This window comes from Dromaius novaehollandiae, chromosome 4, assembly GCF_036370855.1.
Source record: "Dromaius novaehollandiae isolate bDroNov1 chromosome 4, bDroNov1.hap1, whole genome shotgun sequence".
Taxonomy (NCBI): domain Eukaryota; kingdom Metazoa; phylum Chordata; class Aves; order Casuariiformes; family Dromaiidae; genus Dromaius; species Dromaius novaehollandiae.
The window spans coordinates 18968355-18982963 of record NC_088101.1 but is presented as its reverse complement, the minus strand read 5'-3'; the positions used below and the strand labels follow the sequence as shown (position 1 = coordinate 18982963).

The window sequence follows — 14609 nt, the reverse complement described above, 5'->3', positions numbered from 1 at the left end:
GAAAGACATCTGGACATTTCTGGAAGATCTGACTGTGAACTGTCTGTTTCAAATTTTCAAAAAAGCCCATCTCCTAAAAATAATAGAAACTATTTGGCGCTAAGTGCTTTTGAAAGATCTCGGCATCTTGTCTAATAGTCTTTATCTTTTTTCTTCCCAAGTACACTGATACTATCCTCATGACCAGGACGAAAAAGGAAATGTGCTTTCCTTTTTTAAATTAAAACCACTTTTGTATAATGGCAGCATACAGTACTGTGTACTTCAGGTTTCAAAGGCTATGAACCAACACTCAGATGACGCACTAGTACAACAGCACATTGTTACCTGATGAAAGCAGTAACCGAGTATCACTGAATGCTGATGTTCAAAGCAGACTGTATTCAGGCAGTAACTGTGAGTAGTTCCTACAAGTAGTTTCTACAGATATGTTGTGAGTTTTTATTTACCATAAAAGTCATTTCAAGATGGTGCTAAAATAACCTGTACTTACTGTTGTAAATTTGTTTGATAATACTATTCAATACTTGGCAATAGCAAAGTTGGTTATTGGTCATATGACAAAAATCATTACTCATCACACCTATACTTACAAGCAATGAACCAAAGCCACAAACTGTAACTATTTATAAATACCTGTATAAAGTTTCAAGTCACTTACAGTTGTTAAGCATGTGATCTGAAAACAAAAGGGTTCTTTCCAAATTCAGCTATACCTCTGCTTGAACTACATCAACATGTCAAAACATCCACGTAAGCCTTAACTTTTTAAGTTGTACATGAAGACTCACAGAAACATTGTGAAACAGCACAATGATGGGCCTGTTTAAGATCAGTTTGCTTTAACTGTCAACTCAGAGTAAGAATTACTTTGTGGATTAATACAAAGCCTTACTTCCTTACAATGCAGGGAGCCAATGGACACTAAGTAATAACCAATATTATTGCCTGAAATAGATGCCACTTTGAAATTTAGATCTTGGTATCTGCTACTTTCTTAACTTCATGAGAGTTTCAAAATGCCTAGATATTGAAGATATTTAAGACATATTAAGATTTGAAATCTGTTAATACTTTTACATTTAAGAAATAATATTTACTTACATTTAAGAAAATCCAGCTGTATCACAGACCACATTGTAATACTCAGATTTTAATTTATACAAAAGGTCAGGGTTTTGTTTGTTTGTTTGTTTTAAATAGTAGCCAGAACTGACTGGGTCTCCCAGAAGGATATAATTATTCCCTGAGCTACTACTGTTCATATTGTGGCAGTTATGCTTATTACCGTATAGATGAGTTCAAATATTCCTTATTACCTACAAGCAAATACAGGAGTATATAACCTAACCAAATGCTCAAAGACCACCTCCAAGTGATACACAGACAAAAGCAACACTGTGATTCTTAAGTCCCTGGACACAAGTGTTCTTCTTTCCAGAAACTGAGATTTTTGCTCTTTCATCTTTACTGGGGCATCAATGATACAATTTTTCAAAACTGAGTTGCCAGTTACTTACACATAAGCTCCAGTGACCACTCGATGCAGAGGTGAGACCAGAGAATATTAACATAAGGGAAACATCCTGTTAGGATCAACTTCCGATCCGAGTCAGCTATCCAACAATTCTGTAGGTAAACAATAGCTTTGTGTTGAAGTTCCTGAGTTTCAAAGTCTAATGGATCCCATTTTCCTTTTTTCCTCATACAACATCTTTTTAAAATATAAAATTCTAGTTTCTGTCAAAGAGACTCATCTGCAAATGCTGCACCTGCAAGAACACCTTCACTGTGGATAAAAATGGAAATCTCAGGATAGCTTCTTCAAGTTTTCAGGAGTTCAATTTCAGCTTTAAAATATCCAATTATTATATTTTTGTTTCTCACCTGAAACATGTCAAAATGTTTCATCAATAACAAAAAATGGGAAGTCCCCTTCTGAATAAGAGACTGTGAACAGATGACAGCAGCTCTTGCAATACTTGTTTCTCTGATACTCAAATTATGAAGACATTATTACTAGTAATAATAATTGTGATGTTTTTGCTGAATCTGCTTAAAAGTTAAACCACTAGACCTCTTATTTTGAAGCAAGCCATGGCCTAAATACTATTGCTTCCCTAAAAACTTTTTAAGGCTACTAAAATTCAAAGTGATCTATGATTCTTGAAACAAAACAAAACAAAAAACCAACTACTATTTGTGTCTATTCACTGGCTAGATTCCCTCACAGAATGCCTGTCATGTAAATACTTATTGTCCCAGAAGCAGTTGTAGGCACAGAAATGCACATTGTGTAAATAAAGAGTACATTATGGCAGATCTCCATGATGATATTTATCTTGATGAGTGTGGAGAAGTGTAACTCAAACGTGGCACAGCCATTAGCAAGTTAACCTGTCAGTGCCTCTTGTCTCAAGTGAAGACAGATGTTATGAAGGATCAGCCATTATGGATGTTTTATCTCCACTAGGTACAGTATGTTCAACACGATTTGCATGAAGAAGTTTGTCTAGATTAGGATTTCTTACAGAATACTGACAATCTGTCTCTCCCACTACACATGCCAAACAGTTTTCTGACTGTAGCTTGACTAGTTACTTTGGGTGTGATTGCCCAAGATCTTCAACCTTGTAACTGGTAGTCCCTCAGGGGAAAAGAGACTTCTTTTCACCATGAAAAGAAAGGTCTGATGCTTTGTTAACCTGCAAGTGAGAGGTCTGTGTTTGGAGGTCCTAGGTGAGGAATGAAGTTTGCACAGAGCAGTGTACACACACACACGCATGCATGCCAGAAATGATGGCAGAGCAGAAGATCAGCAAATCCACTGCTGGCTGGACCTACAGTCTCTGTTTCCCTGCCAGTGCCAATATGTTAAACTGGCTGCAAGCAGCCTGTAAATTGGACATCCCTCTGTGGTGCTCTCGGGTATTTGCTCAGCAATTTCATGTGCATACTCAGTATTTGACTGCCTTTATTCATCAAAAGCTGAGCTTTAGACTGAATGTCCCCAGATCATGCACAACTGTATATTGCCATTTATAAATAAAGACCACTAAGTAAACATGCATGACTATCAGAATATAACTAACCATTCACCTCTGGAAATAGCTGTTTGCTAATAACTGGGATAGTTCCTGTATATTTAGAAGTGCTATTAAACATGCAGTTTTGTTCATGCATGCCTATATGTATACAGAAGCTTGTAATTCTGCAAGTCAAGTCTAGGTAGAAAACTATCTATCAAAAGCCAGATACTAATAAAATAACTATATTCATTTTAAAACCACGTTGGGTAAAAAGCAAAGCAGTTCTGAGTTTTGGTATTTTATCTACAATTGGCTTATTATACATCTGGGAAAGTCACTTTCTTCCCTAGTCTTTTCATCTATGTAAGACGAGTATACAGTAGAGATAGCTTGCAATGCTAATATGCCACCAGCATGCTGTATTTGATAATTAATATCTAATATTGTTACTTTGATGTTATTAAATGCTACAAAATACTAAGTACACAGAAAAACACCTCTGTTTTGGCATGTCAAATGCTCATTTACAATAGTGACAACTGAAGTATTGAGTCACCTTTGCAGAGTAAGGCTTTCACATCTCTTTCTTGATTCCTCATTCATAAAGTGAGGCTTAAATATTATCCTGACTTGTAGAAGGGTTGCAAAAGATAAAGCTGAGCTCCCTACCACAACCAACTCAAGTGAGGCAAGCCCCTGGCACTGGTTTGACTGAAGCACTGCTGAGCCTTGTAAACGTACCTGAAGAAAATGGGAGCACTAAATACACAGCATTTCTTTGAATAAGGCAATATGACTGGAAAGCATGAACACAGGGAATGGGAGTCATGGGTTCCTCATTCAGATTCAGACCTGCCACTGATGTGGCCTTAATAAGTCAGTCTTTTCATCAGTAATAATGCATTCTTGTCTAGCAAGAGACTAATGAAACACACACTAACAATTTTGAGGCACACAGGTAATATGATAAGCACCACAGAAAACATAAATGAGGAAGTGAATATTTTGGTGCAACGTTTAAAGGGGTTTTCCACACAGTAAATAAGGCTAGATCACATCCTAAATGGTGGAGGACTGAAGAAGATAAATTACTAATGAATAACACAGCATACAATTAGCTAATTAAGACTCTATCCCAGAGTGGATATACACATAGGATAGAATTAGGATTGCTCATACCACATTTATTCTGTCATTTCCTAATTTTTTAGTGCTAGACTTTGCACTCTTTAGGAAAAAAAAATTAAGATAGGATACTGTAAGACAATGATAGGTACATTGAATAAGTCTTGAGATAGAGGAGTATTTTCAATGAAAAGTTATGTAAAACTGTCTTGAAGTGCTAAGAACAGCCTCCTATATAAAGCCTTCTCTGGAGTTTGTCATAAAAACATTCAAAGGGGTAAAATTAGTTAAAATAAGCAAGGAAAAAAAAGTCTTTTGGGGGCCAGCCATGTTAAGAGGGTATATACCAGGTAAGTAAGCACAGAGCATCAGGCTTTTTTGTAGCCCTATATTACCAAGAAACAGCTAGTAACACATTGCACAGGTTTCTCCACTCTCAAACACAACGTTTTGACAGTAACCTGGAGAAGTAAAGTGCTTCTAAGCCAGGGTATACGACATGGCATCACAGCAATCACACCTTACACCACCAACTTCACTCTCTGCCCACACATCCCCCGCTCCAGCACCCTCACAGCACTTGCTAAAAACCACGGCTTGCTCTGACACGACGCTTCTGCCTCCACAGCGCAGCTCTCCTTCACGCGGAGCCTCGAAAACACCTTTACCACGAGGCCTGCCCACGCGCGGCTTCGCTCGCCCAGCCCGGCAGCCCCACTCACCTCCATTTCTGCCCCGCCTAACCCGCTCGGTCGCCCCCCGCCCGCGAGATGGCGGCGGCGGCGTCCGCGAGCCCAGGGCGTCGCCTCAACCCCCCGCAACGGCCGCTCTCAACGGTCCGGCGCGCGCCCACGGGCTCGAGGCATCGCCGCAACACCCCCCTCCCCCCCCGTAACGGCCGATTTCAACGGTCCGGCGCGAGCCCGCCCTCACACCCGCCCCCACCCCGGGCTGCCCCTCGCCCACCTGCGGGGCGCATGGCGCCGCTGCTGCCGCTCGCTCTCCCTCCCCGGGGGCAGAGGGTGCTGCCCTGGTCGGCGCCGCTGCCGCCGCTGGGCCGGAAGCGTGGGGCCGCCCCCGGCTCCTCCTGGCCGCGGGGCGCCGCCGCCCGCCCCGGGCTCCCTCCGCGGCGGGGGCGTCTGGGGAGCCGGGGGTGGCGAGGCCGGGAGCCGCCGCTGAAGTCTCCCCTCCCCACCCACGCCCCGTCCGTTGGACACGGGAAGAGGTCTCGTCTGTCAAAAGTTGGTTAGTTTTGAAGAGAAAATGAGGAGAGAGTCGAGTGTTTCGAGCTCCGCCGAGTTCAGGGTTTCCTGCCAAGCCCGCTGTGGGTTTCCTTCGTCCCAGGGAGCCACCGCGTTGCGTTATTGAAGCACATGGAAAGCAGAGCACGGGTGAAGGGCGCTTGGCAGAGGTCCTTCTCCACACGCGTGCCGAGATCGTTATCATAGCGACGCAGTTTTAATGCCCAGCGTTGAGGCGTTCAGATTCAGGGTGATTTAACGCCCCTTTGGTATTACGCCATCTGTTAATTTTTTGGTGTTGCAGAGAGAAAAATTGGGAAAATTGTGAGAGAAAGCAGCCTGTGAGAGAGACTGTAAACGCTTCAGCCCACTGCTGTACTAGCCCTCGAATTTAGTCAGGAGCCATTGATCAAGGGAGCATTAGCTGTAAAGGCCGGACCCACAAGGAGAAGCAGGAGTTGCCCCTAAACTGGGATTACAGGAAAGCTGAAAGTACCTTCTGGAAGAAGAAAATGTTAAGTTGGTTTCTGAAGGAAGCAAAGCTTGTCTGGCTGCACTTTGCTTGTAGGTGCCTATTTCTCACTCGTCTGAATTTCTGTCTACGTTCCCCTTCCCTGCCAGAGCTTTGATGCCTGGTGGCTGATTTTAGTGAAATTTGCCAAAGGTTTTATTGGTCTCCGAGATGAAGTTCCTCAGTATTGGTTTCAGGAGTGTGGGTGGCCAAGGTAGATGAGACAAACACTCAGTTCTGCCTGGACTGAAGGAAAGGCTGCAGAGTGAATTCAAACAGTAATAGAGGAAAATCCATACAGAGTCGGTCTTTAAAGATGCCGCAGTCGCAACAAAACCTTCAGAGTTTGCAATCAGCCACAAACTGCAAATCTGCAGGAAGCTGGGCTTCAGGCTTAGAGCTACTTTTGTACTGCCCTTGGAGGCTGTGAGGAGCCCAAACCATCATGATCAGTTCCTGTTGTAATGCAGGTAGGTATTTGTTCTTTATTTGATCACATTTTTTGTTTTTTGTTTTTTTTTCCGCAGTGGTCTTTTTTGCTTCTGAGTGGGTGCTTTTGGTGAACTTTTGGCTTGGCCTGGCCTGCCATAGAGAAGAAACCTCTGGCTACATATCCACAGGCAAAATCCAGACTTCAGTCATATCAGTCTGGATGTGCATCAGGAGCAGCCTGGAATAACTGTCTTTGTACCTTTCTGCTCGTTTTTCACTTCAGGTTCCATTTACTGAAGTAAGAGGTGTCTAGGCAGTACTGCATTCCCATACCATATTTTTGGAAACAGGGGACACAGCACTGGAGTGTCGGTAGTCTTAAGTCATGAGCAGGATGAACAGGAAGGAGATACCTTAGAATGGAGGAGGGGATGTGTCAAAGATGAAACAACTGGGAATAATTAATCTGACTAGTTTGCCAAGGCAATAATGATTGCTGCTCTGTAGAAGGCAGAACAGGTAGTGGAGTCAGGATGCTTTAGCAGTCTGAATGATGACTATGAACTTCACTGCAGAAAGAAGATCTCAAAAGAGGAAAAAAAATTAAATAGAAAGATATTTAAATATAAAAATAACTAAACTGAACTCAGAATTCTGTTATTCCAGTAAAAAATCAAAATCAGGAATTGTCTCCTGGGTGTTAGAATGAGGGACAAACTTGAATTGTGATAGGCCGATTATTTGCATTTTGAGAGAACAGAAAAGTAAGCCTACATCATGGAAATTAGTCCTAAAAGGAAGAATAAGATTTGTTCTAGTCAGATAAGCAAGCAACGTATAAAGCAAAGCCTATTAAAATTTGTATAAGCACATAAAATTCATGTAAAGCAAACAAGCAGACTTCTACTAGTCGAAGAAGGATAGGGCTTCGGCAAAGTCCAAAAGCATGAAGGGCTGCTCCCAGTGGAGGCCTCGCTGAGGCCCTGGTCAGTGCACGCTGTACACATGGAGGCTTGCAATGGTACGGCCAAAATGGGCGTCCTTATCAGGAGGGGAGGAAGGAAAGATGGTGCTACGCACAGGGTGATCCAGAGAGGGCTGGAAGGAGAGCATCTGGGAGAGGTTGCTGAGAAAGTGCAGATAGAGATGAAATCTAACTCAGAAATTGTGGTTTAAGGGAATACTGAATTTGACAATGGTTGTGGCAGTTTTAAGAGACACGCTTTGCTGTGATGCAGGCCATTTGTCAGTAGTACGTGCACTTTAACCTGATGATAGTTAGGCTGAATGTGTAGGGGATGTGCTTGTACGTGATAAACCTGGTTGAGTTGAGCTGAGCTCGTGTTTAAGTCTGAACGCTGAGGTTTTCCAGGCTCCTTTGCTGCCATCACTGTTTCTGAGACCATGGTACTGGCCTGCCCATGACACCGATGAGAAGAACAGGGGTAAGGGTGAAAGCATGGTGCTGCTTGCTGACCTGTCACAGCTCAAGACAGTATTGCAGTAAGCTGTGGTAAGCAGCTGTATTTCTAAGAACAGAGAAGCTGAATTTCCCAGCTGCTGGGTCATTGTCATACTTCTCCTAAAAGCAGCCCAGTCATGAAGTTTATCTCTGGTGAGATGTAACTTGCTCATATGACTAGATAGATATTCCTGTCAATGGCATTCTCCAGCATGGAAGATAGTCAAATTAAGTTTGCTGTGAAATCTCTGGTGTTGGGTTTTTCTCTACAGGTCCAGCAGAAGAAGGATTATCTTTCCCAAATTCTTTAACTTTCTAATGACCAAATTTTGTATGTATCATAAACTCACGGCATTCATAGTTACAGCTGGCAATGTAAGAATGCTTACTATTTCTGGGTAAGAAAGACTTATTTCAGTTATTAAGCAACCTCAATGCTTGTCATGAAGCAGTGCTGTATTAGAGGAAAAACAAACAAAAAATCCATGTTAAAACATATTGAACATGCCTCTGGAATGATGTCAGTATGGTGTTCCAGGTATCTGGGTGTCCTCAATGTGAATTTCTAACCTTACTTCGATTTAGTTGAATTTACGTTAAGTATAAGCTGTCTCTGAACATCCCAGGCTTGTAACACTCATTTTAGGATAACTGTATACTTCTGTAATGCTTTTTACCTTAGCTACTCACTGACCTTCTCCAAACTACCTTCTTTCTAACACTGTTTTTGTTTTTCCCTTTGTGAATATACTGCTATTACAGCGGCTTTTAGTCTGGATATCATTAGGATCTAATACACTGCTGTTGTAAATGACCGCATGTATTATGTTTGTTTTCTACAGGTCTGCTAAGGTCTAAACAACTTTTAGTCAGTTGTAGAACTTGAAGTATTCTTGAAAATTTTACTCTCAGTTTATTAATGCTTCATGTTACTCACAGCTTTCATTGTAAAGTCCATTGATAATATGGTTAGGTTATATTATAGTACATGTAATATTTCCCTAATGGCTAATATAAGCAGTTGGGAGCATTGCATTTCAGGAGATGCAGTTCAATTTTGTGTCTTAGGATGGGGTTGTATATGTGGCGTTTTTTAGATTCATACTGTGATCATGTTAGTCTGAGCACACAGATCCTTCATTTTGATATCAGATACTACTGTAGGAATTAAAATGGATTTAGCTGAGTGTCCATTCTTCCTGTTTAGTGGAAAAAAGGAGAAACTATGTAAATGTAAGATTTATTTCCTAATACAGGTTACATCTTATGAAGAGATATTAAAGAATTAGGAAAGAGTTAATCAGTTTGTATGATAGCTTTTGAGGAAGCAAGAAAATAGTGCTTGGGACCATCATTTTGTTAGTTAAATTCATGCTTACTAAAATAACAAATCTTAAAGGGAACATGAGTCCAGAATGTTACTGTACACAGTAACAATGTCAGTTAAGGAAAAAATGGGTCATGTGAGACAAATTTAATAGCTTCTTCCTCTAGTACCATTATGATTAAATTGGTTAATGACAGAGATGAAATATAAAAGAATATAAAATAGCTGGTCTGTAACATAAAAGCACTGGCAGTATGTCACAAAATGATTCGTATTAGTCTTTAATATCATTCTTATATAAAAAAATTGTATTTCTTCCCTATCGTAGCATAGCATTCTTAGTAGTCACAACGGAGTTTTGTATATAGTATTGAGGATGTTTAGCAGGTATAAATGAGAGCAAGAATAAAAAATTTGGGGAGTTTTTTACGCACTTGTGGAATATAATTTAATGTAGAATTTCCTGTGATTGTGATTTTGGTTTTAATATACACATGCAGGTAACATTAAAGATTCAGATTTTGCTTAATCAAAATCTCCACATTGGATGACATTTAAGCCTTCAGTGGTTACAAACTGGATTAATTGTGCTGTCATTAGAAACCAGTGCAAATGCAGTTTTTGGCATAAGAAAGTCAACACCACAGTATGACGCTATATAGCAAACTACTCTCATATACTTTTAAAGGTAGTATCTTATGTGTCCTATCCCTGTCTTGTGGTAATTGTCGGTGAATATGAATTTTTAATGCCTACCGTCATGGTTGTTTTATGACTTTATTTGAAAATCTGTACTGGAGAACTACTCCACTAATAAATCATTTGATGCAGTGCCCAACAGGATGTTCTTAGAAAAAAAATTAGATTGAATTGACTTGGACTCAGATCCCATTAAATAGACAAAGGAGTGGCTGATGGAATAGAATTAAAGCATGGTCATAAATGAACTGTTGGTTTGTCTTCCCATATGTATCCCACAAATAAAGCAACAACCAGAAAGACAATAAATAATTGTTCAACCAGTGCAGATTCTCAGTAGCAGAATAATGCATTTGCTGCTGCTTTTCGCTGAATGCATCAATGAATGCACACACACTGGTATTGTTAGACCTAGACTACTCTGTCTGTGGGCTATATTCTTGGTTCTTGCAAGTCAGGTTTATCCCCTCTTCACTTTCCTGGAAATCCACAAACATACTCTCCTGTACATCACTCTTTCTTCCTTTGTATCTTGCAGTACATTCTTTTCAAATCAGTAAAATACCTAGCAGTATGTCTAAAGGAGTGGTCACTGCTGGAAGCACACAGGAGTAATGGTTGGATCCTCTTTAAAAGCAAGTATTAGAAATGATCTGGAAGATAAAGGAAGGGAATACTTTAATTACATTCATAAAAAATAACAACCTTATGTGTTGCAAACATGGGAGGACAAATTTAAAACCACTTAATGGGATTGTAGCAACATGTGGCGATCTAAAAACAGTGCGGTTATTTACCTCGGTGTTTGAGGTCGCAAAAAGATATCCAGAGTTATAATGAAATGAGAGTGAGGGTGATGTATAGTTACTGACCAATAGTCAGCACTCACTTCTCATTGATTGAATGTGCCTGAGAGACTGGGCTGTCATCATTTTCTTCTCAGTAGCCAAGAAACATGCAGTCCTGGCTTTTGATTTATTGAGGACTATTTGTAATTATTCAGAGCGTAATTATTTTACTGTAATGGTTTGTTATAAAATAATGTTTATTTACAGCCTCTTTCTGTTAATTTAGTAATGAGCATACCTTCAACTTTTGATCTTAGAATTAATTTAGTCCGTATTATAGTTGTTATTCTTCAAGTAAGAAAATGCTTTTGAGATACAGCTCAAGCAGTAAGAAGCAACCAGTTAAGTGTCTATTAAGGAATTTTTTCGAATGGCATGAAGTTTAACTACTTTGTGGTACAGCGTTCAAAGACAAGTTGTCAGGTGGCAAATGAATTATAAAGAGCCTTTCACTGAAATGATCTTATTCACTTTTTTAATTGGAGTTACTCAAAACCAGGTTATACAAAACACTTCAAGATGAACAGCTCAGTCCTGTCAGAACAGAAGAAATAGACCATGTGACCTGGGAGTTTTTTGCTAAAATTATAGTCTAATTTGCTAATATTTTACTTTTCAACTAATGAGAAAAATCCAACAGTTCCTGTTGCAGAAGCAATTTAGTAGTACATTACATTGCCATTTACCTGCAGTTAACTACTTGCAGAGATCTATTTCTGTTTCATATTTGCCTCAGCCTGATATATTTGCAGGGGTTTTTTTTCCATGACTGTTTTTTTCAGATTGGCCAGTAAACATGAAGAAATAGAGCATTTTTTCTGTCTTTTTTCCTCTTACTGATTTCATATCAGAGAAAGACAACTTTGCAACATAGACCATCTTGCAAAGAGCTGTCATTATAGAGTCCCATGAGGAAAAACATGTGAGATTATTTAAAATAGCTAGTCGTGCAAATTTACGGAACAGAAACACAAGATTAGTAGCAGAGATAAAAATAATTAGAAACTATTCACTCACCAGAGTGGACAGTTTGCAATATTACAAAATGTTATTTCAGAACCCACATAGGGGTGTATTTGGATTGGTGTATTTTAAATTTCCGTGGTAATTACCTGCTAATTCATATATTGTAATATTCTAAAATGTTATTAAGCCAAGAAGCAGATAATTATGAACAAATTCCTTGAAGTGTAATTACTGTAATCTTCAAAATAACTAGTAAGAGCCAGTTGGTAATACTACTCTTTGAACTACAAATTGTGAAGGAAAAATACGCTATGATTTAGAATAACCATGTTAAATGTTCTGTCTGATAACACCTCAGCGTAGTAAGAATAACCCTGAAAAGCCTTTCCGTCCTCAAATTCCAATGCTGTACAAACTGGCTTCATGTTAATACTAGGTGAGAGAGAAAGAGAAAGGGAGAAAGAAACCCAACCCCGAAATTTTTATGGCTGGTCTTTTCCCTTGTGATATCCCTGAAGGAGCAGCTTAGTGCTTCTTTCTGCTCACAAAAGAAAGGAAAGTCTGTAGGTCGCAGAGAATTATTCAAGAAGCAATGTTTCTCTCTTTTAAGTTATTTGCTTTTAGGTCATGTTGAACTGTTTTGTTCTTTTTTTTTTTTTTTTCCTCCAAAATATTATTGTACTGAGGAAATAAAATTAGGATGGCGACTTTAGATCCAGATAAAGCCTTGATAATTTTTATCCCATCTTTCTGTGTGCGTTGCTACTCCTTTTCCCTCTTTTCTGAAAGCTGGCTTGCAAATTCTGATCTCCTACCTCACTGTCTCACTACATACAAATCATCATAGTATCTAGATGCATCATAATTATTAATTAGTTTATCCTCTCCTTATCCTTCTGAGTCTGGAAGTTATTTCTTATCTCTGTTGAGATAAATTTCTGTTGCGGCTGGATTATCTCAGTATTTAAAAAAAAAAAAAAGACATGAACAGTTTTTTACAAGGAGCACAGCACATGGAAGAGGGGCAGGTCTAAAAATAACAGAGCTTGCATTTGGGCTGGTCCCACATCCGGTGCAGTAGAGCTGCAGAAAAGCAAACGTAGGTGTGACTCATTTCCCTCTGTTCTGGAGCAAACAGCCTGTCTGTCAGGTAGCTGGGACTCCCAGTGACAGAGGAATTACCTCCTCCCCAGCACCAGAGGCAGGCCTCATTTGATCCCGCTGGCATCTTGTCCATGCTGTTTTGTGGGAGATCAACAGAAAGGTGGCATAAGAAAGTCTGAGGGTTTTTTTGCCCTGTGTAGCTGAATATCACTTTCTTGGGCTTTGCAGCTTGAGAGAGGAAGAATAAAATACACCACTGAAATCAACTTTTAAGAGTTGAACATTCAGCATACACAGTATGCCTTATTTTTCTTTTTTTACAAAGTGCCCATATGTAGGTGGGCGCTTTGAAAATAGGACAGCATGATGAGAATGACTGTTAATATTAAGCATACTTTATATATAATAGTTTTGCCTAAAGTTTTATTTGAAAAATGACTTTTTTTATTCCTTTGTTTTGTAAAAGTCTTGTGGTATATTACCATGATCAGTTTTTATAAGTACAGTTTGGAAACCCTTTATTGTTAAATCATTTCCTTCTCATTTTATAAACTTTTTTCTCACATTAGCTGTTTCTCCACTGGTAAATTAACACATACCAAAGAAATGGTCTGATCATTTTTAAAAGCCCATCAGAGGGGAGGGAGAGAAATAGAGAGATGCTCAGCTGGTGACGTTTTTGCACATTCAGCCTCTTTTAGCAAAGAGAACCCGATGGAAGATGACGTCTTTGAGAGCTATGAAACGCTGGGTAGCACTGATCCATTTTGGAGGATACATAATAACATCTTAATGTACTTTATATTGGAGAATAAAATAAAAGCAAGAGAATTTTCTGTCTGAATATATAATGCATGAATGACTGCTTTTGAGACACTGATACATAAATTATAGATAGCCTTTCAGATTCTGCACTATGTATTATTAATTAAAAACTAAAGATCTTCATCTACACCCGAGTAACACCCTGATATCTAGGCCACTGGAGAACACGTTATAGTGTTGGAGACTACATAACCCAGGCAGAATGCAATAAAATGCTGTCTTTTTGTCATTTATGGATTGTGTTTCAGTACATGAAATGTCCAGAACCTTCTCCTATTACAGTGGACAGCAGGGTTTTTGCTTTTTAAAGAGAAAGCATGAACAAGACTGAAGTTGATCTTGTATTTTCTTTAGCAAAGAGAAAAAAAGAAGAAAAAATGTTTGTATCATGTTTTGCCTAGATTATATAATTTCCCAAATGGCACAGTGTGCTCTGGAAGATCACTCTTTCTTCTCTCCCTTTCTCTCTCTCTCCCTCTCCTCCCATCCCTCTCTTTACAATAGATTTTAATGTCATTTGATGGATGCTGTAGTTGCCTGTTAGATTGTTTCTCACTTAGAGGTTTCAAGGGCAAATGATGAAGACCATTAAAATTGTCAGATATTCTTAGTAGCTGAGATTCTGAAGTGAAATCAAAGAGATACATAGCAAAGCGCATAATCCCTGCAAGCCATAGTAAACTGCATTTTCTTTTATGTTAAGATGGAAACAGCCTATCATGGATGGCTACAATGTTGGTTAGTGATTACAGATTCATATCAAGGAATGTCCATTGCTTGTGATGTTTCTTGTAATCTGAGGAAGATGCGCAATAATCAACACACTGCCTTAAATTAATTGTGTAAGGCAAGATACAATTAAAGTTAATATCAGGCCCATGTCTATAATCACAAATTTAACAGTGATCAGGATATTTCTGCCCAATTCTGACTAACACTTAAAAACATTTTTTTCACTTGTTTTACATTGAAACCTACGGAGGGGTGCATGTTTGTTTACACTGTACGAATCAGCAATAAGGTCTGCAGTGAGGTATGTT

The 14609-nt window shown here is 39.3% G+C and overlaps 1 protein-coding gene across 6 annotated transcripts in view; it reads right to left on the bottom strand.

Moving 5' to 3' along the window:
• BANK1 (B cell scaffold protein with ankyrin repeats 1) overlaps nt 1-5230 on the bottom strand; it is a 151519-nt gene extending 146289 nt beyond the window's left edge. For all 6 annotated transcript variants that reach the window (XM_026109501.2, XM_026109523.2, XM_026109545.2 and 3 more), the window contains exon 1: nt 5121-5230. In XM_026109501.2, coding sequence (XP_025965286.2) covers nt 5121-5133 — 13 coding nt within the window. In that variant the 5' untranslated portion in view covers nt 5134-5230. The remainder of the gene's footprint in view (nt 1-5120) is intronic.
• Nucleotides 5231-14609: the final 9379 nt, after the last annotated feature.